Below are 15,749 nucleotides of genomic sequence, written 5' to 3' on the forward strand. Positions count from 1 at the left end.
TTCTGCACATACAAGCGTTTTTTTATACAAGTCTTTACAAGTTTTTTATATTAACGCGTTTCGAACCATTACTGCACATTTTTACTGCATCTTCTTCTTCTTGCTGCAGGTTCTTCTTCTTCTTCCTCTTCTTCTTTTTTTTCTTTCGTTTCTTGCCTTCTCTTTCTCCTTCTTCATTTACGTGCTTTTCTCTCTATTTTCTTTTTTCGTTATTCTTGATTTCCATTGTTTTTTGACATCAAACTCTGAAATCGTTTTTGAAGAAGAAGAAGCAGCAGAAGATGAGGAGAAGAAAGAGAAAGAGTTCTGAATTATGCATAAGGTATATTTCAACGAATTTTTGGTGTATTTCTTAAATTCTTTGGGTGTACTTTTGTAATCCTTTGGGTGTATTTCTGTAATCATTTAGGTGTATTTTTATAATCGTTTGGGTGAATTCATGTAACCGTTTGAGTGTATTTCTGTAATCCTTTAGGTGTATTTCTATAATCGTTTGGGTGTATTTCTGAAGTTCCATTATCTTCAAATTTAGCAAGAAACTCGTTTTCATGGAGGAGGAAGAAGAAGAGTCATTTATAATGCATGGTGAGTAGTGCGCTTTGGAAACAAGAAGTAGTTAAATAACGTTCGTTTATTTACTCTTAAATGTGGGAGTATAATATGTGTGTTTTGTTGAACTTATGCCAATTTATAAGCTAAAAAGACTTATATGTATAGCAAGGCTTATAAATATGTGATATCTTTATATCTTATACACAACAAAATTAATGACCACCCTCACATGCACAAGTACTTGCATATAAAGGCGGGTTTGAAGCCCAAGGAGTCTCTAAAAGCAAGAAGCAAAAAGAGTGTGTTGCAATTGAGTCAGTGAGGTGTGTTCGTATATATATTTTATTTTGAGTTAATAATTCTCTCACAGGATTTATTTCGTGTAATGTGATAAATATTTTGAGTCATTGAATCCTATCTTAAAATTTAAGAATTTTCTATCATAAAATATAAATTAGTGTCCAAATAAACGTTCTGATTCTCAAGAATCTTGTCTCATATCCCTTTTGAAAAACTCCGTTATATCTTTCTCTTTGATTTCTTCTCTTTTGTATAGATCCAAAGTATACACCATACACTCTCCAAGAAAGAGAGGGTGGCTTTAGGAATTAGGACCCTTTTTTAATAGGCCAGTGTGTCCATGTTATGAGAATTGTGAAGAAGAAACGATGATCATGACCTTCTTACACATGAAAGCATTGATCTGTTTCTTCTTCTTTGTGTTTGTCCCCACATCGGGGAATGACCTCTTAAGCTGTGAGACAACTTCACCAGATGCATCTGGCTACAGCTGCATACAAAATAATAAAAGCTCTATTCAATGTGCAACATTTGCACTCATTCACACAAATCCATACTTTTCTTCTCTCTCAAACCTCACTCATTACTTGGGACTTAACCGTTTTGTGATAGCAAAATCAAATGGTTTCTCTCCAGAAAACACTGAAATCCTCTCCAATGATCAACCCCTTTTAATACCAATTGATTGCAAGTGCAGCAAACATGGTTTTTTCTATGCTGAATTGACCAAAACCACCATCAAAGGTGAGAGCTTCCATGGCATTGCTGAATCACTTGAAGGCTTAACTACCTGCAAGGCCATAAAAGATCGAAACCCCGGCGTGTCGCCTTCGAATCTCGACGGAGAATTCAAGTTGCTGATTCCATTAAGATGTGCATGCCCAGTTTCATCTTCTCAAGAACAAAGGGCTCTGCTTTCTTATCCTGTAAGTAAAGGCGACACGGTTTCGAATTTGGCTTCAAAGTTTAATGTTACCATAGAATCCATAATTTCTACAAATAATTTATCATCATCAGAAGGGTTTGAAACTCAAAGCCTTACACCTTTTACATGTCTTCTGATTCCATTGTTAAATAATAATCCTGTGGCTAAACCCTCTAATAATCCTGTGATTAGTCCACATAAGAAAACAAAAATGTGGAGGACTGAACTGTGTATTGGCCTAGCCGGTGTTGCACTTGGACTCTTCATTGCTTCGTTAGTGGGATTCTTTTTCATCAGATTGAAGAACAAGAAGCAGAGTGTGAAGAACAATAATAAGTGTAAAGAGTTAGATATGGAGCTTCAACATCTGAATCTCAGTGTAAGAACAACCAGTGACAAAAAAGTCTCATTCGAGGTACCTCACGAGGGGAAGATCCTAGAAGCTGCGACGCCTCGAAAGATGTTCCTTGAGACATACACAAGGGAGGAAATTCGGAACGCAACAGAAGACTTCAGCTCAAGCAATCACATTGAGGGGCCGGTGTTCCATGGCCGATTGAACGGCAAGAACATAGCAATAAAAAGAACAACGAACGATGTCGTTTCGAAGATAGAGTTCGGCCTCTTCCACCACTCAGTTCAACGTCACCCCAACATTCTAATGCTTCTTGGAACAACAAGCTTGCTAGAGGGTCCAGATTCCTACCTGGTTTTCGAGTATGCGAAAAACGGATCCTTGAAAGACTGGCTTCACGGTGGCTTGGCAATCAAGAATCAGTTCATTGCTTCATGCTATTGTTTCTTGACGTGGAGGCAGAGGCTCCGGATCTGCCTCGACATAGCCGGCGCCTTGCAGTACATGCACCATGTGATGATCCCAAGCTATGTTCATAGGAACATAAAGAGTAGGAACATTTTCTTGGATGAAGAGTTTGGCGCAAAACTTGGGAATTTCGGTATGGCAATGTGTGCTGAGAATGAAACTGAAGATCCACATTTCTATTCCACAAACCCTGCTTCTTGGAGCCTTGGTTATTTGGCACCTGAATTTGTTCATCAAGGTGTAGTTTCACCAAGCATTGATGTGTTTGCTTATGGGGTGGTTTTGTTGGAGGTTTTGTCCGGCCAAACACCCATAAGCAGGCCTAATGACAAGGGTGAAGGGAGTGTTTGGCTCACGGATAAAATCCGGTCGATTTTGGCGTCGGAGAAGAATGCAAGTGAGCTGAGGGAGTGGGTTGATAGTGCCTTAGGGGAGAACTATTCGTTCGATGCAGCTTTCGAATTGGCTAACATTGCAAGGGCTTGTGTTGAAGATGAGGCTTCTTTGAGACCAAGTGCAAATGAAATTGTTGACAAGATTTCAAGATTGGTGGAGGAGTTTCCGGATGGGGAACACCACATGTTAATCACCGAAAGCTCTAGCAAGCCATTGGTTAATGCTGTATGAAAATTTAAATCCTAAACATAAGTTTCGCTTATTTTGGCAATGACTCGTGTAATTGTCTTTATATGAAGTTGATATTTGAGAATCCTTAAATTATTGTCATTAACGGTTTTTAATTATCAACTTCACTGCATATAAGTTTCTCTAATTATTTTTTTGTCTTTCTAAGAAAATATAGTAGAGGATATACAAGTTCAGTACTCTTGTTGATGTGAGTGCATACCTAATTGCTATTTCTTGAAAGTGGAGGCAGAGAAAACACAAGTTCTTTGTCTCTCAATTTCTATAGTTGTGTTCTGTCTCTACTCTCTAGTACTTAACATAGCTATAGTTTCTTTCTGTTGGTATGTAGTTGGATCAGATTTGGATCTTTCTTTCCATTGTGTAATTACTATAGCAAATCAGAATAACGTACACAGAACTTTGTTATGTTTCCTTTTCATCAGATAAATAATAATATAGACACTATTTAAGAGAATTAGTTATGAGTCAATGGAGCATCTTTTATCTAATAGTGGAGACATTTAAAAGTGAGACACCTATTATGATCTAAAGGAAAAACAATAATTTTAGCAACTTGTGTGCTCGTTATTATTTTAAACGTGCTTTTTGTGTTCCGCTGTCATTCAAATTAGATATGAAATCTTCATCAGTAGCTTTAGAGACGTAGACACGAGGGGGCGGTTTTGCTCAGCCATTTGATTAAGGCATTAAAACAAAAGTAAATTGAGACCTTGGTGGACTACAAACTCGAGGAATGCAGGAAGGGGTGAAATCTCACTCTCAGTTCTTAAGGCCATTGATGAACTTTCGAAAATAATTGTATGCATGTAAGAAAATGGTCGAGTCACAAGGCCTATTTTTAATAATAATTTCGTTAGGTAGACAATCTTGTGAATAAGCAATCTTGGTCCACCGAAAGTAGAAAAAAAAACTCCACTCAAATTACCCAACAAAAAACTCTCTTGTTACTTCAGAAATTTTAACCATCCAACACATACCCTAATTTACCGTCTCTGCTTCACTCACCAGCCATGCTCGCCTATGTCGCTGTCTCCCTCACCGGACACCCTGGATGCCGCGGAGCTTCTTCTCCCTCTTGGTGCCACATACCGATCAGAAGCAACAGCACCAAGCAAGCCGGAGGCGGTACACCACCATCACCGCCAACTGCAACAACATCGTTGACACGGTACACGAATATTTACTTTACCATGTATGCTGATCATTGGTTTCCTTCAATAAATGGATGTTTGTTTTTTATTTTACTTAATTAGTTTAATCCATCTCTTATTATTGGGTTTGTAAAAAGCCAAATTTCTATAACATCCATACATGACCACAGCTATAAAATCATTATCATGGTTAGGAGCTGAATTTATAACTGTCTTCCAAACTTGGGATTTATGCGTGAGAATGGTATTTTTATTGATAATTTTGCATCTAAAATAGATAGTAGATTCATTCCCATTAATATTAATTACATGGTAAATTATATAGTAAAGATGTAAGTTTACATATCTTTTTTTTTATGAGATGAAAGAAGAATTGAAAAAAGTAAGATTCATATTTTGAACAATAATAAAATAATAAAAAATAACTGTAAAAAAATTTATATTCTCTTTATACAATTTTAATCTATATAGTAAAATGCTCCATTATATAATATATTAGGGATACAAATAGAGTAGAGTAGAATATACTTAAACTCGTATTCTATCCTATCCGCAGACAAATTTACACCGTATCCTATCCTACCCACAGCGGATCGGGTAAACAATCCTACCCAAATATATTGGTTCGCGTTGGATATCTACGAGTAGGGTATATATTGCCAACTCTAATTACCATTATCAACCATCCATAACAAAAACCACAAACCCTGGTGTCTTGCATCTTTGGTAATATGAGGTGGTAAATCCCATTCTATTCAAGACTACTAATGTTAAGAATTTCTTCATCATATTTGTTAGAATATAATTAGGATCAATTAGAATTATTTAGTATATATGAATATTTATTATAGAATATTACGTCTTTATTACGTCGGTGTTTTTCCGTGGTAGTTCTATCTGTGCTTCCTTCCGGCAGTTCCGTCTGCACCCGTTTTATCAGTTTATGCAGTTTTTTTTCCTCTTTATTTCATCACTTGAGTTTGAAACTTATTTAAAACAACGAAATAAAGAGGAAAAAAACTGCATAAACTGATAAAACGGGTGCAGACGGAACTGCCGGAAGGAAGCGCAGATGGAACTACCACGGAAAAACACCGACGTAATAAAGACGTAATATTCTATAATAAATATTCATATATACTAAATAATTCTAATTGATCCTAATTATATTCTAACAATATTCAAGAGCACGAGCTTCTTCTAAAGATTTTTTGGCAACATCACCAATTGGTAGCAACAACCACGGATCTTGTTGTCAACTTGCCATTAAGGAGGTGTGTGGTTTAAGTATTATTTTGTTATTCAAATTCTATTTTTATGGGAATCAAATATACTAAAAAAGAAGGTGAAATTTAAAATGATGATATTTTAATTTTCTGAAATCAAACTTGTTTGAGAATAATTTTTTAAACTTTAAACCAAATATAAAAATATAATATTCTCATATTAAAATTCTTAAAAATTATTTATAATTTTTCCAATTATACACATCTTAAAAGTCTTTAGTCTTAGAAGTATTAAATTCATCGCTTACAAACCATGTATATGGATGGTTGGTTTTCTTCAATAAATGGGTGTTTGTTTTAGTTATGTACTTGGCCTTTGTTTGATTTATTATGTAGATTGTGAGTTAATTAAATAATTGGTTGATATTTTTAATTGTGCTAGAATCAATCTAATTCTATATGTTTTTTACTTTGGGTTGGGATATTTTTAAATAAAATAAAGAAGAAAATATACCGCTCAGCTTAGCATTTGTTGTATTGATATTTTTTGTGAATCTAGAACTAGGGTAGTGTGAACAGAAATTCGATTGAGATGTTATTTGAATTTGTTGAATTTATGTTGTTCTCCTATATTTAAATTTGTGGAACTATTAGATACTTGTTCATCTTTTAAACCATTTTATATGATAGATACTATATTACTTTACTTGCTGGAAATAATACGGATGTTTAGTTTATTATGCACACAGATGGTTAGTTAACTTTTGTCATGTGTTTTGAAGCTGAGTTAGGTTAATTTTTTTCTTAAATTGAAATCGGTTTTGATTTGAGTCGTTTAAATCGGATACAAAAGTTTATTGGCTCAGTTAATACTATTGTTTTAAAAATAATTGAAGTTAGGTTGTTAATTTGATCAAAGTGCTGCATATATTGACTATTTTAACTTTACGTGTCATATTATAAAGGATATTTTTTGACAGAAATTTAGTTTGATTGACAAGAAGGAGCTGGCTCCCCTTCAAAAACTCATAGAATCATTGTTTCTAAATGTTGCAGCATTTTAGATTTCATTTATTTCATTTTAGTTCTTAAAAATTAGTATTATCATAGAATTCATCTTATTAGAACCAAGTGTTTCTCATCATATCTGTGTGGATGCGTGTTTGTTTTATTCATAAGACACAGTGTGATATTTTTCTAGTCTCAAACATATAGATGCTCTGTTCTTTTTTGAACTTGTGTGCTTCTATTGTTGCAAAATAATCAGGTGAATTTGAGTTAGATCCAATCCAATTAAATAAACATCCACTTATGAATAAAAATAACCATCTGCACACCTAGTAAATTGAACATCCGACAATTTTTCATTGTATCTACTTAAATCCAATACAATCAACTAAACATCCACTTAAAAATAAAAATAACCATCTGCATATCTAGTAAAATGAACATCTGACATATTATGGATTGTCCATAATTTCTAACATACGCATTAAATTTCTCATTCATTAGAGACTTATAATAATAGTGGCATATGTTTTATAATCAATAAATTTACATTCTACGTAAATGACCTAATTAAGTAGGATTTAGTGAGTTAATAACACGTTTGTAATAATAGTCCCCATGTTTGTGATAACAAGAGAAAAAAATAGATTAGTTAGTTACATCATGTTATTTGGGTAAATTTGAGATAACAATCTACCCAAAAAATCATGTAACAAAGATTTACACTCTTTCTTGGTGTGAAAAAATCAATAAATAAGAGCAAAATAAACAGACAGAATTCTTATTGTATTAATCAATTACATAAAAGGACATTACAGAACTATGTGGGTGTATTTGTAGCAATACAAACAACAACAAAGCCTTATCCCACTAAGTGGGGTCGGCTACATGAATCAAACGACGCCATTGTGCTCTGTCATGTATCATGTCTACAGAGAGACCGTTTACATGTAGATCTCGTTTGACCACCTCATGAATGGTCTTCTTAGGTCTTCCTCTGCCTTTCGCCCTTTGTCCATCTTCCATCTCATCTACCCTCCTAACTGGATGTTCTATCGGTCTTCTTCTCACATGTCCAAACCACCTGAGACGCGATTCAACCATCTTTTCCACAATGGGTGCTACTCCAACTCTCTCCCTTATATCTTCATTCCTTATTTTATCCAATCACGTATGACCACTCATCCATCTCAACATCTTCATCTCTGCCACACTCAACTTATGTTCGTGCTCCCCTTTAGCCGCCCAACACTCCGTACCATACAGCATAGCCGGTCTTATAGCGGTGCGATAGAATTTACCTTTAAGTTTTAAAGGCACCTTTTTGTCGCATATAAAACCAGATGCACTCCGCCATTTTGACCAACCTGCTTGGATCCTATGATTTACATCCTGTTCAATCTCTCCATTATCCTGTATGATGCACCCAAGATACTTAAAACTTTTAACTTTTTGTAGGATGTTTTCTCCAATCTTCACCTCTATATTGGGGTTTTTCCTTCTCAAACTGAATTTACATTCCATATATTCCGTCTTGCTACGGCTTATGCGCAGACCATATACTTCTAAAGCTTCTCTCCATAACTCCAACTTCTTGTTTAGGTCTTCCCTTGACTCTCCCATAAGGACGATATCATCGGCAAAAAGCATGCACCATGGCACAGGCTCTTGAATGTGCTCTGTGAGTACTTCCAAGACTAATGTGAAAAGGTATGGACTTAAGGATGATCCCTGGTGTAATCCTATACCAATAGGAAATTCCTCTGTCACACCACCTTGAGTCTTCACACTAGTTGTGGCCCCATCATACATGTCTTTAATTGCCCGAATATATGCGTTCCTTACTATTAGTAAATTATTCTTGGTATCTTATGCAGCATTATTAACCAAGAACAACACCAACCTGAAACTAACATAATCAAGTCATATTCCCTTTGTAGTTTTGATACTAATCAGACCAATGACGGAAACAATATTACTGTATTTGTAAACGTCGCAATGCAGTTCTATTTTGCTCACTGTTTGCCATCCCAGAGTTTTTTGATGGTCATATACCGGCCATTTTCACAAACTTCTGGTAATAGCTAGCTATAAAATCTAGATGTCAAATTAAATAAATATAAGTTGCACCCGAAAAGTAAGTATAAGTGGGAGAAACAGAGTGGGTATTTTATATTTTTAAAATGAATTTTCTATGAGTAGTTGGTAGTTTATTTTTTGTGTAGAGGTTAATTTTTTTTAAGGTAGAACCACATTGGATACAAAATCAAAGGGGTAGTTATCAATGGACTTGGTGCAAAGATAGAGAAAAGCTCTGAGGAGACGGTAATTTGTCCGTATTGCATTCAGTTATTTTCCTTCTCATTTAAGTTTTTTTGTACTATATCTTTAATCGGACATGTCAACCATTGATCAATTTATCGTGGATTGAAGTTTTATTTAAAAATTTGTTATTAGTTAATAAATTATGGAAAAAAGACAAATAGGTCTCTGAATTTTTCATTTATAGATATTTTACTCCCTCAGAATTGAAAAATACAAAAAGATCCCTGACCATTCAAAACGCTTGACATATAGGGGTGTAAGTTACCGAACCGAACCGAAATTTACCGCAAAACCGAGCCGAAATTTACAACAACCGAATAGAAAACCGAAAAAATCAGTTTTTTTTTTGTTTTTTCCGAATTAAACCGATCGGTTCGGTTCGATTTTGGTTGGCTCGGCAGAATCGAACCGAACCGAAGAAGTGGCTTAGTAATGCATTGAAATAAAAATTTTAGACTTAACAAATGTGTTTGTTTTATGTTTAGTTGTTGGAATGAGTTGAAATTGTGTTGAATTTGAATGTAATGTAATGTTATTTCAGTTTATTGATTGTTTTAAACATCATTTTACTGAGATTAATTTTCTATTAGTTAGGATTTAAAAACTAAAAAAACCGACCGAACCAAACCGTTTTTGGTTTGGTTCGGTTCGGTTGTCGCACAGACAACAAACTGATTGGTTGGTACTCTGTGAAAATCGAATAGATCGGTTCGGTTGGTTTTTGGTCCAAAACCGAACCAAATCGAACCGATAACACCCCTACTGACATATGGGTCTTCCGTTCAATTTGCTCTCTAATATCAAACAGACAAGGTTGGTGTGGCTCCCATGTGTCCATTATAGAGTTATGTGTCCATTACGGTGTCAATGTGTCATGTACACAGGAGGTGCCCTAACTCTTCAAATTGGTTCCAAACATCATTGCAGCTATATAATTAGGGGATTTTTGTGTTTAGGGCTCTGTTCTATGGCCAGTGAAGGAGGTTCCTCGAGCACGTAACGAGTTCGATTGCCATCTAACATTCGTTGCGTGGAAGGTAGAGACGAGAAGGATGACATTGCTCCAATGTGCAAATGTGAAGCGTATGCTATATTGTATAAGTCCAAGACGCCAACTAACCCCCAACCGGTTGTTTCTTAGGTGCCCCTTCTTCAAGGTAACATGGTTCTATGAAGCTTAAAGCAGGTTCATGTATTTAATTGAATTTTGATTTCCTTTTTAATCTTGCAGTTGAAAAATCCATTTCACTGCAAGTTCTTTGTCTGGCTTGATGATCATGTTGCAAAAATTGGGAGTACAGAGAAGTAAATTTGTGACTATGAGGTTGACAATATGGAGTAGTACTTGTGCAAGAATAAAATAGAATAGAGACTAGTTAAGTTGGAGAGGAAGCTTGCTTATCTAGAAAGGAAGAAAAAAAACTAATATGTTGGTTATTCTTGTGTGTTCGTCAGTAACTTGTGTTGATGTTGTTGTAATTATAAGTCTTGAAAAATAGATAATCAGAGAAGTTATGCATTGTTGTTGTAATGAACTATGGCATGACATAATTCCGAACATGTGCATTCGACATTATGTCTTTCAATGCAGGCAATAGACCCTGACAAGTCATTCATTCGATTAGTTAAATTAGAAAGTGGCATGATCAAATTTTATGAACTAAATGAAATTACCTACAGAAACTAAGGTACTAACCTTTTGCTGGTCGGACATACAATTCCAACCATGATGTTGCACATCTCCAATATCCTCTTGTAGAAGGGTAAGAAACCACTTCCATGACTCCTTCGATTCAGATCTAGCCACCACAAAGGCAATCACATAAAACTGGTTGTTAGCATCCTGTGTCACAACAGACAGTAATTAGCCCCCATGATAGGTCTTGAGAAATGCTCCATCCAAATGAATCAAGGGTCTGCATCCACTCTTAAATCCAAGCTTGCATGCATCGAAACAAATATACATTTTGTCAAAGGTAGGAGGTGACTGTGGAATGGGAATAACATCTAGCAAGGCAGTAAACCTTGAATTGCTTCTATGTATCTCCATCAAATAGTCCCTTAGCTTTTCATATTGTTCTACCTCGTTGCCCATAATCCTATCTTTTGCTTCTCTTATAGCTCTATAAACCATCTTAGGGTGTACAACAAAATCAAACTCTTCTCTTAAGAAATCAATAGCTTCATGTGTGGTCATGTGGGGGATGGGTGGTCATTCTTTTCTCCACCTTCTTGCTGATCCAGTATTGGTCAGCTGCATTACTTCCTAGATCTCTTGCACATGTATGCTCATTCCTATATGTTTTCACCTGAAAGCACTACAGCTGTTTATTGTAGGAGAGATATGCAATCCAAGAACAATCTTTATCCTTGCAGCCAACTCTAACCCTTTCTCTATCATTTTTTTATCTAGACCAACCTCCTCCTCTTAGCGATAAACGAATCCTTCACAACCTCTTTGAACCTCTCAATTGTAGCAAATCTTGTGCCAAGATCAAATCTCCCTTCTCCAAAGCCATACTATTCGTCAAACGCAAGCCAATGTTGTTTGTTCCCTTCATCTTCCGATGAGACAGGGGTATGTAGATCCTCATATTCATACTTATACACGATGTCCTCATCCTCTGTGTCTACATCACTGACATATTCTGCAATTGCTGGCCTCATGTTGGGTTCCCTGGCAGGCCTAGCTCTATTGGGCTGTTTTGTAGGCCCACTTGTATTGGGCTATTTAGCAGGCCCATTCATCTTTGACGAACTTTCTCCAGTTGAGCCCACCCTTCTTGCTTTAAACCTCTACCTTTTAGACACATGTGTGGCTTGTTTTTTTGCTTTTCCTGGGGGTTCAATGTGTTTCCTTGACGATGGAGACACTTGTTTTCTCTTTCCTTTGGTAGTTCTAACACTACTGCCCCTATCATCATCTTCACCACTCTCACTCCCACTTTCATAACCGGGAGATGGTAGTTTATACAACTCATCTTCCTCACTGTCATCACTATCATGATCGGTAGATGAGTCATCCAATATCTCCAACTCATTTGGATCCACTTCTTCCTTAACCTCATCATGTTTCTCACAAGCACCATCTGCGATCTTAGGATCATCAACAGGATGATAAAAAATGTAAAACTCATAAGTGTCTTTGTTCCTCAATTTAGTCTGTCGCATTTGGTTGATCCCTGCATCCCCCCTCAGTACATACAACCCTGACTTTATATCCTTGCTTTTCGGATCATACCAGTAAGCCTTCTTATATAATTGATATCCCAGTCCTTTGAACAACGTGATCAAATCTCCAAAATTAACAAAATCCAAGTCCATGGGTGAAAACCTCTCAACTTTACTATGAAGATATACTAACTCACCGGCAGGTACCCTTGAAAAGTAGCCCCTGTGATGGAACACAGGAACACCAAATACATCATCCATCTGCAACATTTTTCAATACACAACACAACACAAAACCATACATTATTAACAATGATTCAAAACCTCACTAAACATTACCCTAAACCTCACTAACCCCACACAACTAATTAGCCACTACCCCCACTTACAATCTCTATAATCACATACTAAGACATGTATGTATAACAAATAAAAGGAAGAAGTACAACAAGTTTCAACAACAATATACTTACTACTCTCTGCGGCAGACACAACTACAACAACGAAGCTTCACTGAAACTGTTTCACAGAACACCAACGCCGACACGATGAAGATGAAGTGTTGTATTTTTTGGAGGGAAAACGTCAGTGCTAGGGCTTTCTGTAATTGTCTATGATTGATATGGGCATCCTTGACATATCTGATATGAAGTGTTGAACAACGTTTTTCAAAACGTCATCGTTTTAGTGCATAAGGACCAATATGTCCCATAACTTTCTATAACGGACCACGTTAGTCCCGTTAACAACATCTTGGCGATACATACACACACTCTAGGCCACATAAGCACCACCTAATCTGAATCCGTAACATTTGGCCAAGCAGATTAAACGGAAGGACCAATATGTCAAGTGTTTTGAATGGTCAGGGATCGTTTTGTATTTTCCAATCCTAAGGGAGTAAAATGTCTACGAATGAAAAGTTCAGGGACCTATTTGTTCTTTTTTCATAAATTATTACACATATAAGGCGGACTTTAAATTTCTAAAATTTATTTAAACAGAATAGTGCGTTAACTATTAGACCACCTAAATTAATTTCTTTTCATTTAAGTTACTTTAATTTGTTGTTTTTTCTAGCATGTATTTAAATGTTATTTGGGCACGTTAGAAGAAAGGAAAGGAAAATTAAAGAAAAATTTTAGTGGGTTCAAACTTTTTATTTAAAATAAATAAAATGTAGAGAAAATACAAAATAGAGAAGTTACGGATTTATCATATATTTATAAATTTATCATTTATTCGAATAATTTGTTTATATATATATCCGTAAACCCTAAACCCTAAACCCTAAACCCTAAATTTTTCTTTAATTTTCCTTTCCTTATATATATACGTGTATGCCCATGCGTGTTATCTATCAAAATTAAAATATGATTAAAATACTCCAAGGAGAATTAAAAAAGAAAGATTTTAGAGAACTATTTTTGTAAGTCATCAAAAGTGTTCAATCAAAATTCTGAATTATTAAACTTGTGAATAAATTCAAATACATTTCTAGAATCTTTTTAAATTAAGGATACCACTTTGATAAAGACATTAAAAATGTCTTTTTTTAAAAACGTTTACATGTGTTATGATATTATTGGACATCTTTATTAAACCGGTTAATACTTTATTTTTTAATAAACCAAAACAAAATCGATTTATTTATAGTAATTGTTCATACCCTGGCCCAACACTAAGGTCCAGGTTTAAATGAAAAGACCCAGTCCAAAGGATTGAGCCTCACCCCACACCGACCTTCCCCTAAAGAAGTTGGTTCTCACTACGACTTGCTCTAAAGAAGTCGGGGACGAAGATTAGCTGGCAGATAAACACTCACTCAAATGAGTAATTGCCCCTAAGATCTCTCAACCCACTTCCAGGAGCCATATCCTAACTTCCCTAAGATAAAGGGACGGTTATCCACCTTAAAAGGTGGAACTACTTCAACGGTGGTTATTGGCTCCCTGCTATAAATACACTGACACTCCTTAGGTATCTCTAAGTCCCAATACTCTCTAGACCTGCTCACGCCCTTGCTGACTTAGGCATCGAAGTGTCTTTGCAGGTACCACCCCCATTCACTCGTATTCACAAGTCGGACGGAGGCCCTAAAGACGCGAATCCGCTCGAAGGCTTCCTTCCATAGACGATTGGACCAACCCAGCGAGTCCAGCCCAATAATCTCCGGTTACCCATCGTAACATTGGCGCCGTTGCCGGAGACCCGAGAGATCAACCAGTAATGGCGGACAAATCACCGAAAGAAGGTCATACGGCATCTGATTCCGAGCAGGAAAACCTGGACACCGGAAACAACGACGCAAACCCAACTCCTCACCAGGAAGCCAGCGATCAACATCGAGAAGGCACCTCTAGGTTTAAAAATCCAAAGGTAAACTCCTCGGATGAACGAGAGTCAGGAAAGGAAGAACCACCCCACGCAACCGAGCTAATGGGGTTGGTCCATGGCCACCAAGGTCGTTTGGAACAGTTGAAACAGGAGTTAGAACAACAACGAGAGGCAGAGCGAAATCTCAGGGGAGAGATAGAGCGACGAAAAGAGTTAGAGGAAAAACTCTTAAGACTAGAATCTTCTCTGAAAAGTCGAAACTTCCGTGGCGACCGAGAAGAGTCGCCCCTGGGAGGAGAAGATCCGTTTAGTGAGGACATCATAAGGGCAAAAGTTCCAAGAAACTTCAAAAGCCCTGATATGAACCTCTATGACGGAACCACAGATCCGAAGCATCACTTAAGCAATTTCAAAAGTCGGATGTATCTGGCTGATGCTTCTGATGCAACTCGCTGCAAAGCCTTTCCGACTACCTTGTCAAAAGCGGCGATGAAGTGGTTCGACAGCCTCCCACCGAGGTCGGTCACCAGCTTTGAGGACCTCTCGAGAAAATTCTTGATGAGGTTCTCCATCCAAAAGGATAAAGTAAAACATGCGCCGAGCCTCCTGGGAATAAAGCAGGAGGTCGGAGAACCTTTGCGGGACTATATGGAAAGGTTCAATAAAGCGTGTTTAGAGATTCAAGACCTGCCCACCGAAGCTGTCATCATGGGGTTAGTGAATGGACTTAGAGAAGGTCCCTTCTCACAGTCCATATCAAAAAGGCACCCCACCTCCCTGAGCGATGTACAGGAAAGAGTAGAAAAGTACATCAACATGGAGAAAAATGCCAGACTACGAGAGCCGAGTTGGCGAGCTGGGCATTTCCACTCTGCAAAAGAGAAGGAAAGAGAGCCCAATAAAAAAGAAGAACTCGGTCTCGACAGGCCAAGGAAATATCACTCTTATACTCCTCTAAAGGTTTCCATGGTGGATGTATATAGAGAGATCTGCAACACTGAAAGGCTGCCACCTCCCAGGCCCATTAAAAATAAAAAGGGAGGAAGTCGCGGCGATTACTGTGAGTACCATAAGATGTATGGTCATTCAACAAAGGATTGTTACGACCTTAAAAATGTGATAGAAAAGCTGGCCAGAGAGGGTCGGCTTGATAGATATCTCATGGAAAGGTCGGACAATCACGGGAAGAGAAAGCGAGAGGATGGGGACAGGAGAGACCCACCACCACAAACTCCCGAGAGACATATACATATGATCTCGGGAGGATTCGCGGGTGGAGGACT

General features: G+C 37.0%; 1 protein-coding gene across 1 annotated transcript; it reads left to right on the forward strand.

The window, feature by feature from the left end:
- The first annotated feature begins 781 nt into the window (after positions 1-781).
- Positions 782-3,317, forward strand: LOC112755115 (protein LYK2-like). The gene has a single exon (XM_025803022.3). The coding sequence runs from the start codon at positions 1,221-1,223 to the stop codon at positions 3,225-3,227; it is 2,007 nt and encodes a 668-aa protein (XP_025658807.1). The 5' UTR covers positions 782-1,220; the 3' UTR covers positions 3,228-3,317.
- The last annotated feature ends 12,432 nt before the right edge of the window (positions 3,318-15,749 follow it).

The sequence above is a fragment of the Arachis hypogaea genome, chromosome 16, assembly GCF_003086295.3.
Source record: "Arachis hypogaea cultivar Tifrunner chromosome 16, arahy.Tifrunner.gnm2.J5K5, whole genome shotgun sequence".
NCBI lineage: Eukaryota > Viridiplantae > Streptophyta > Magnoliopsida > Fabales > Fabaceae > Arachis > Arachis hypogaea.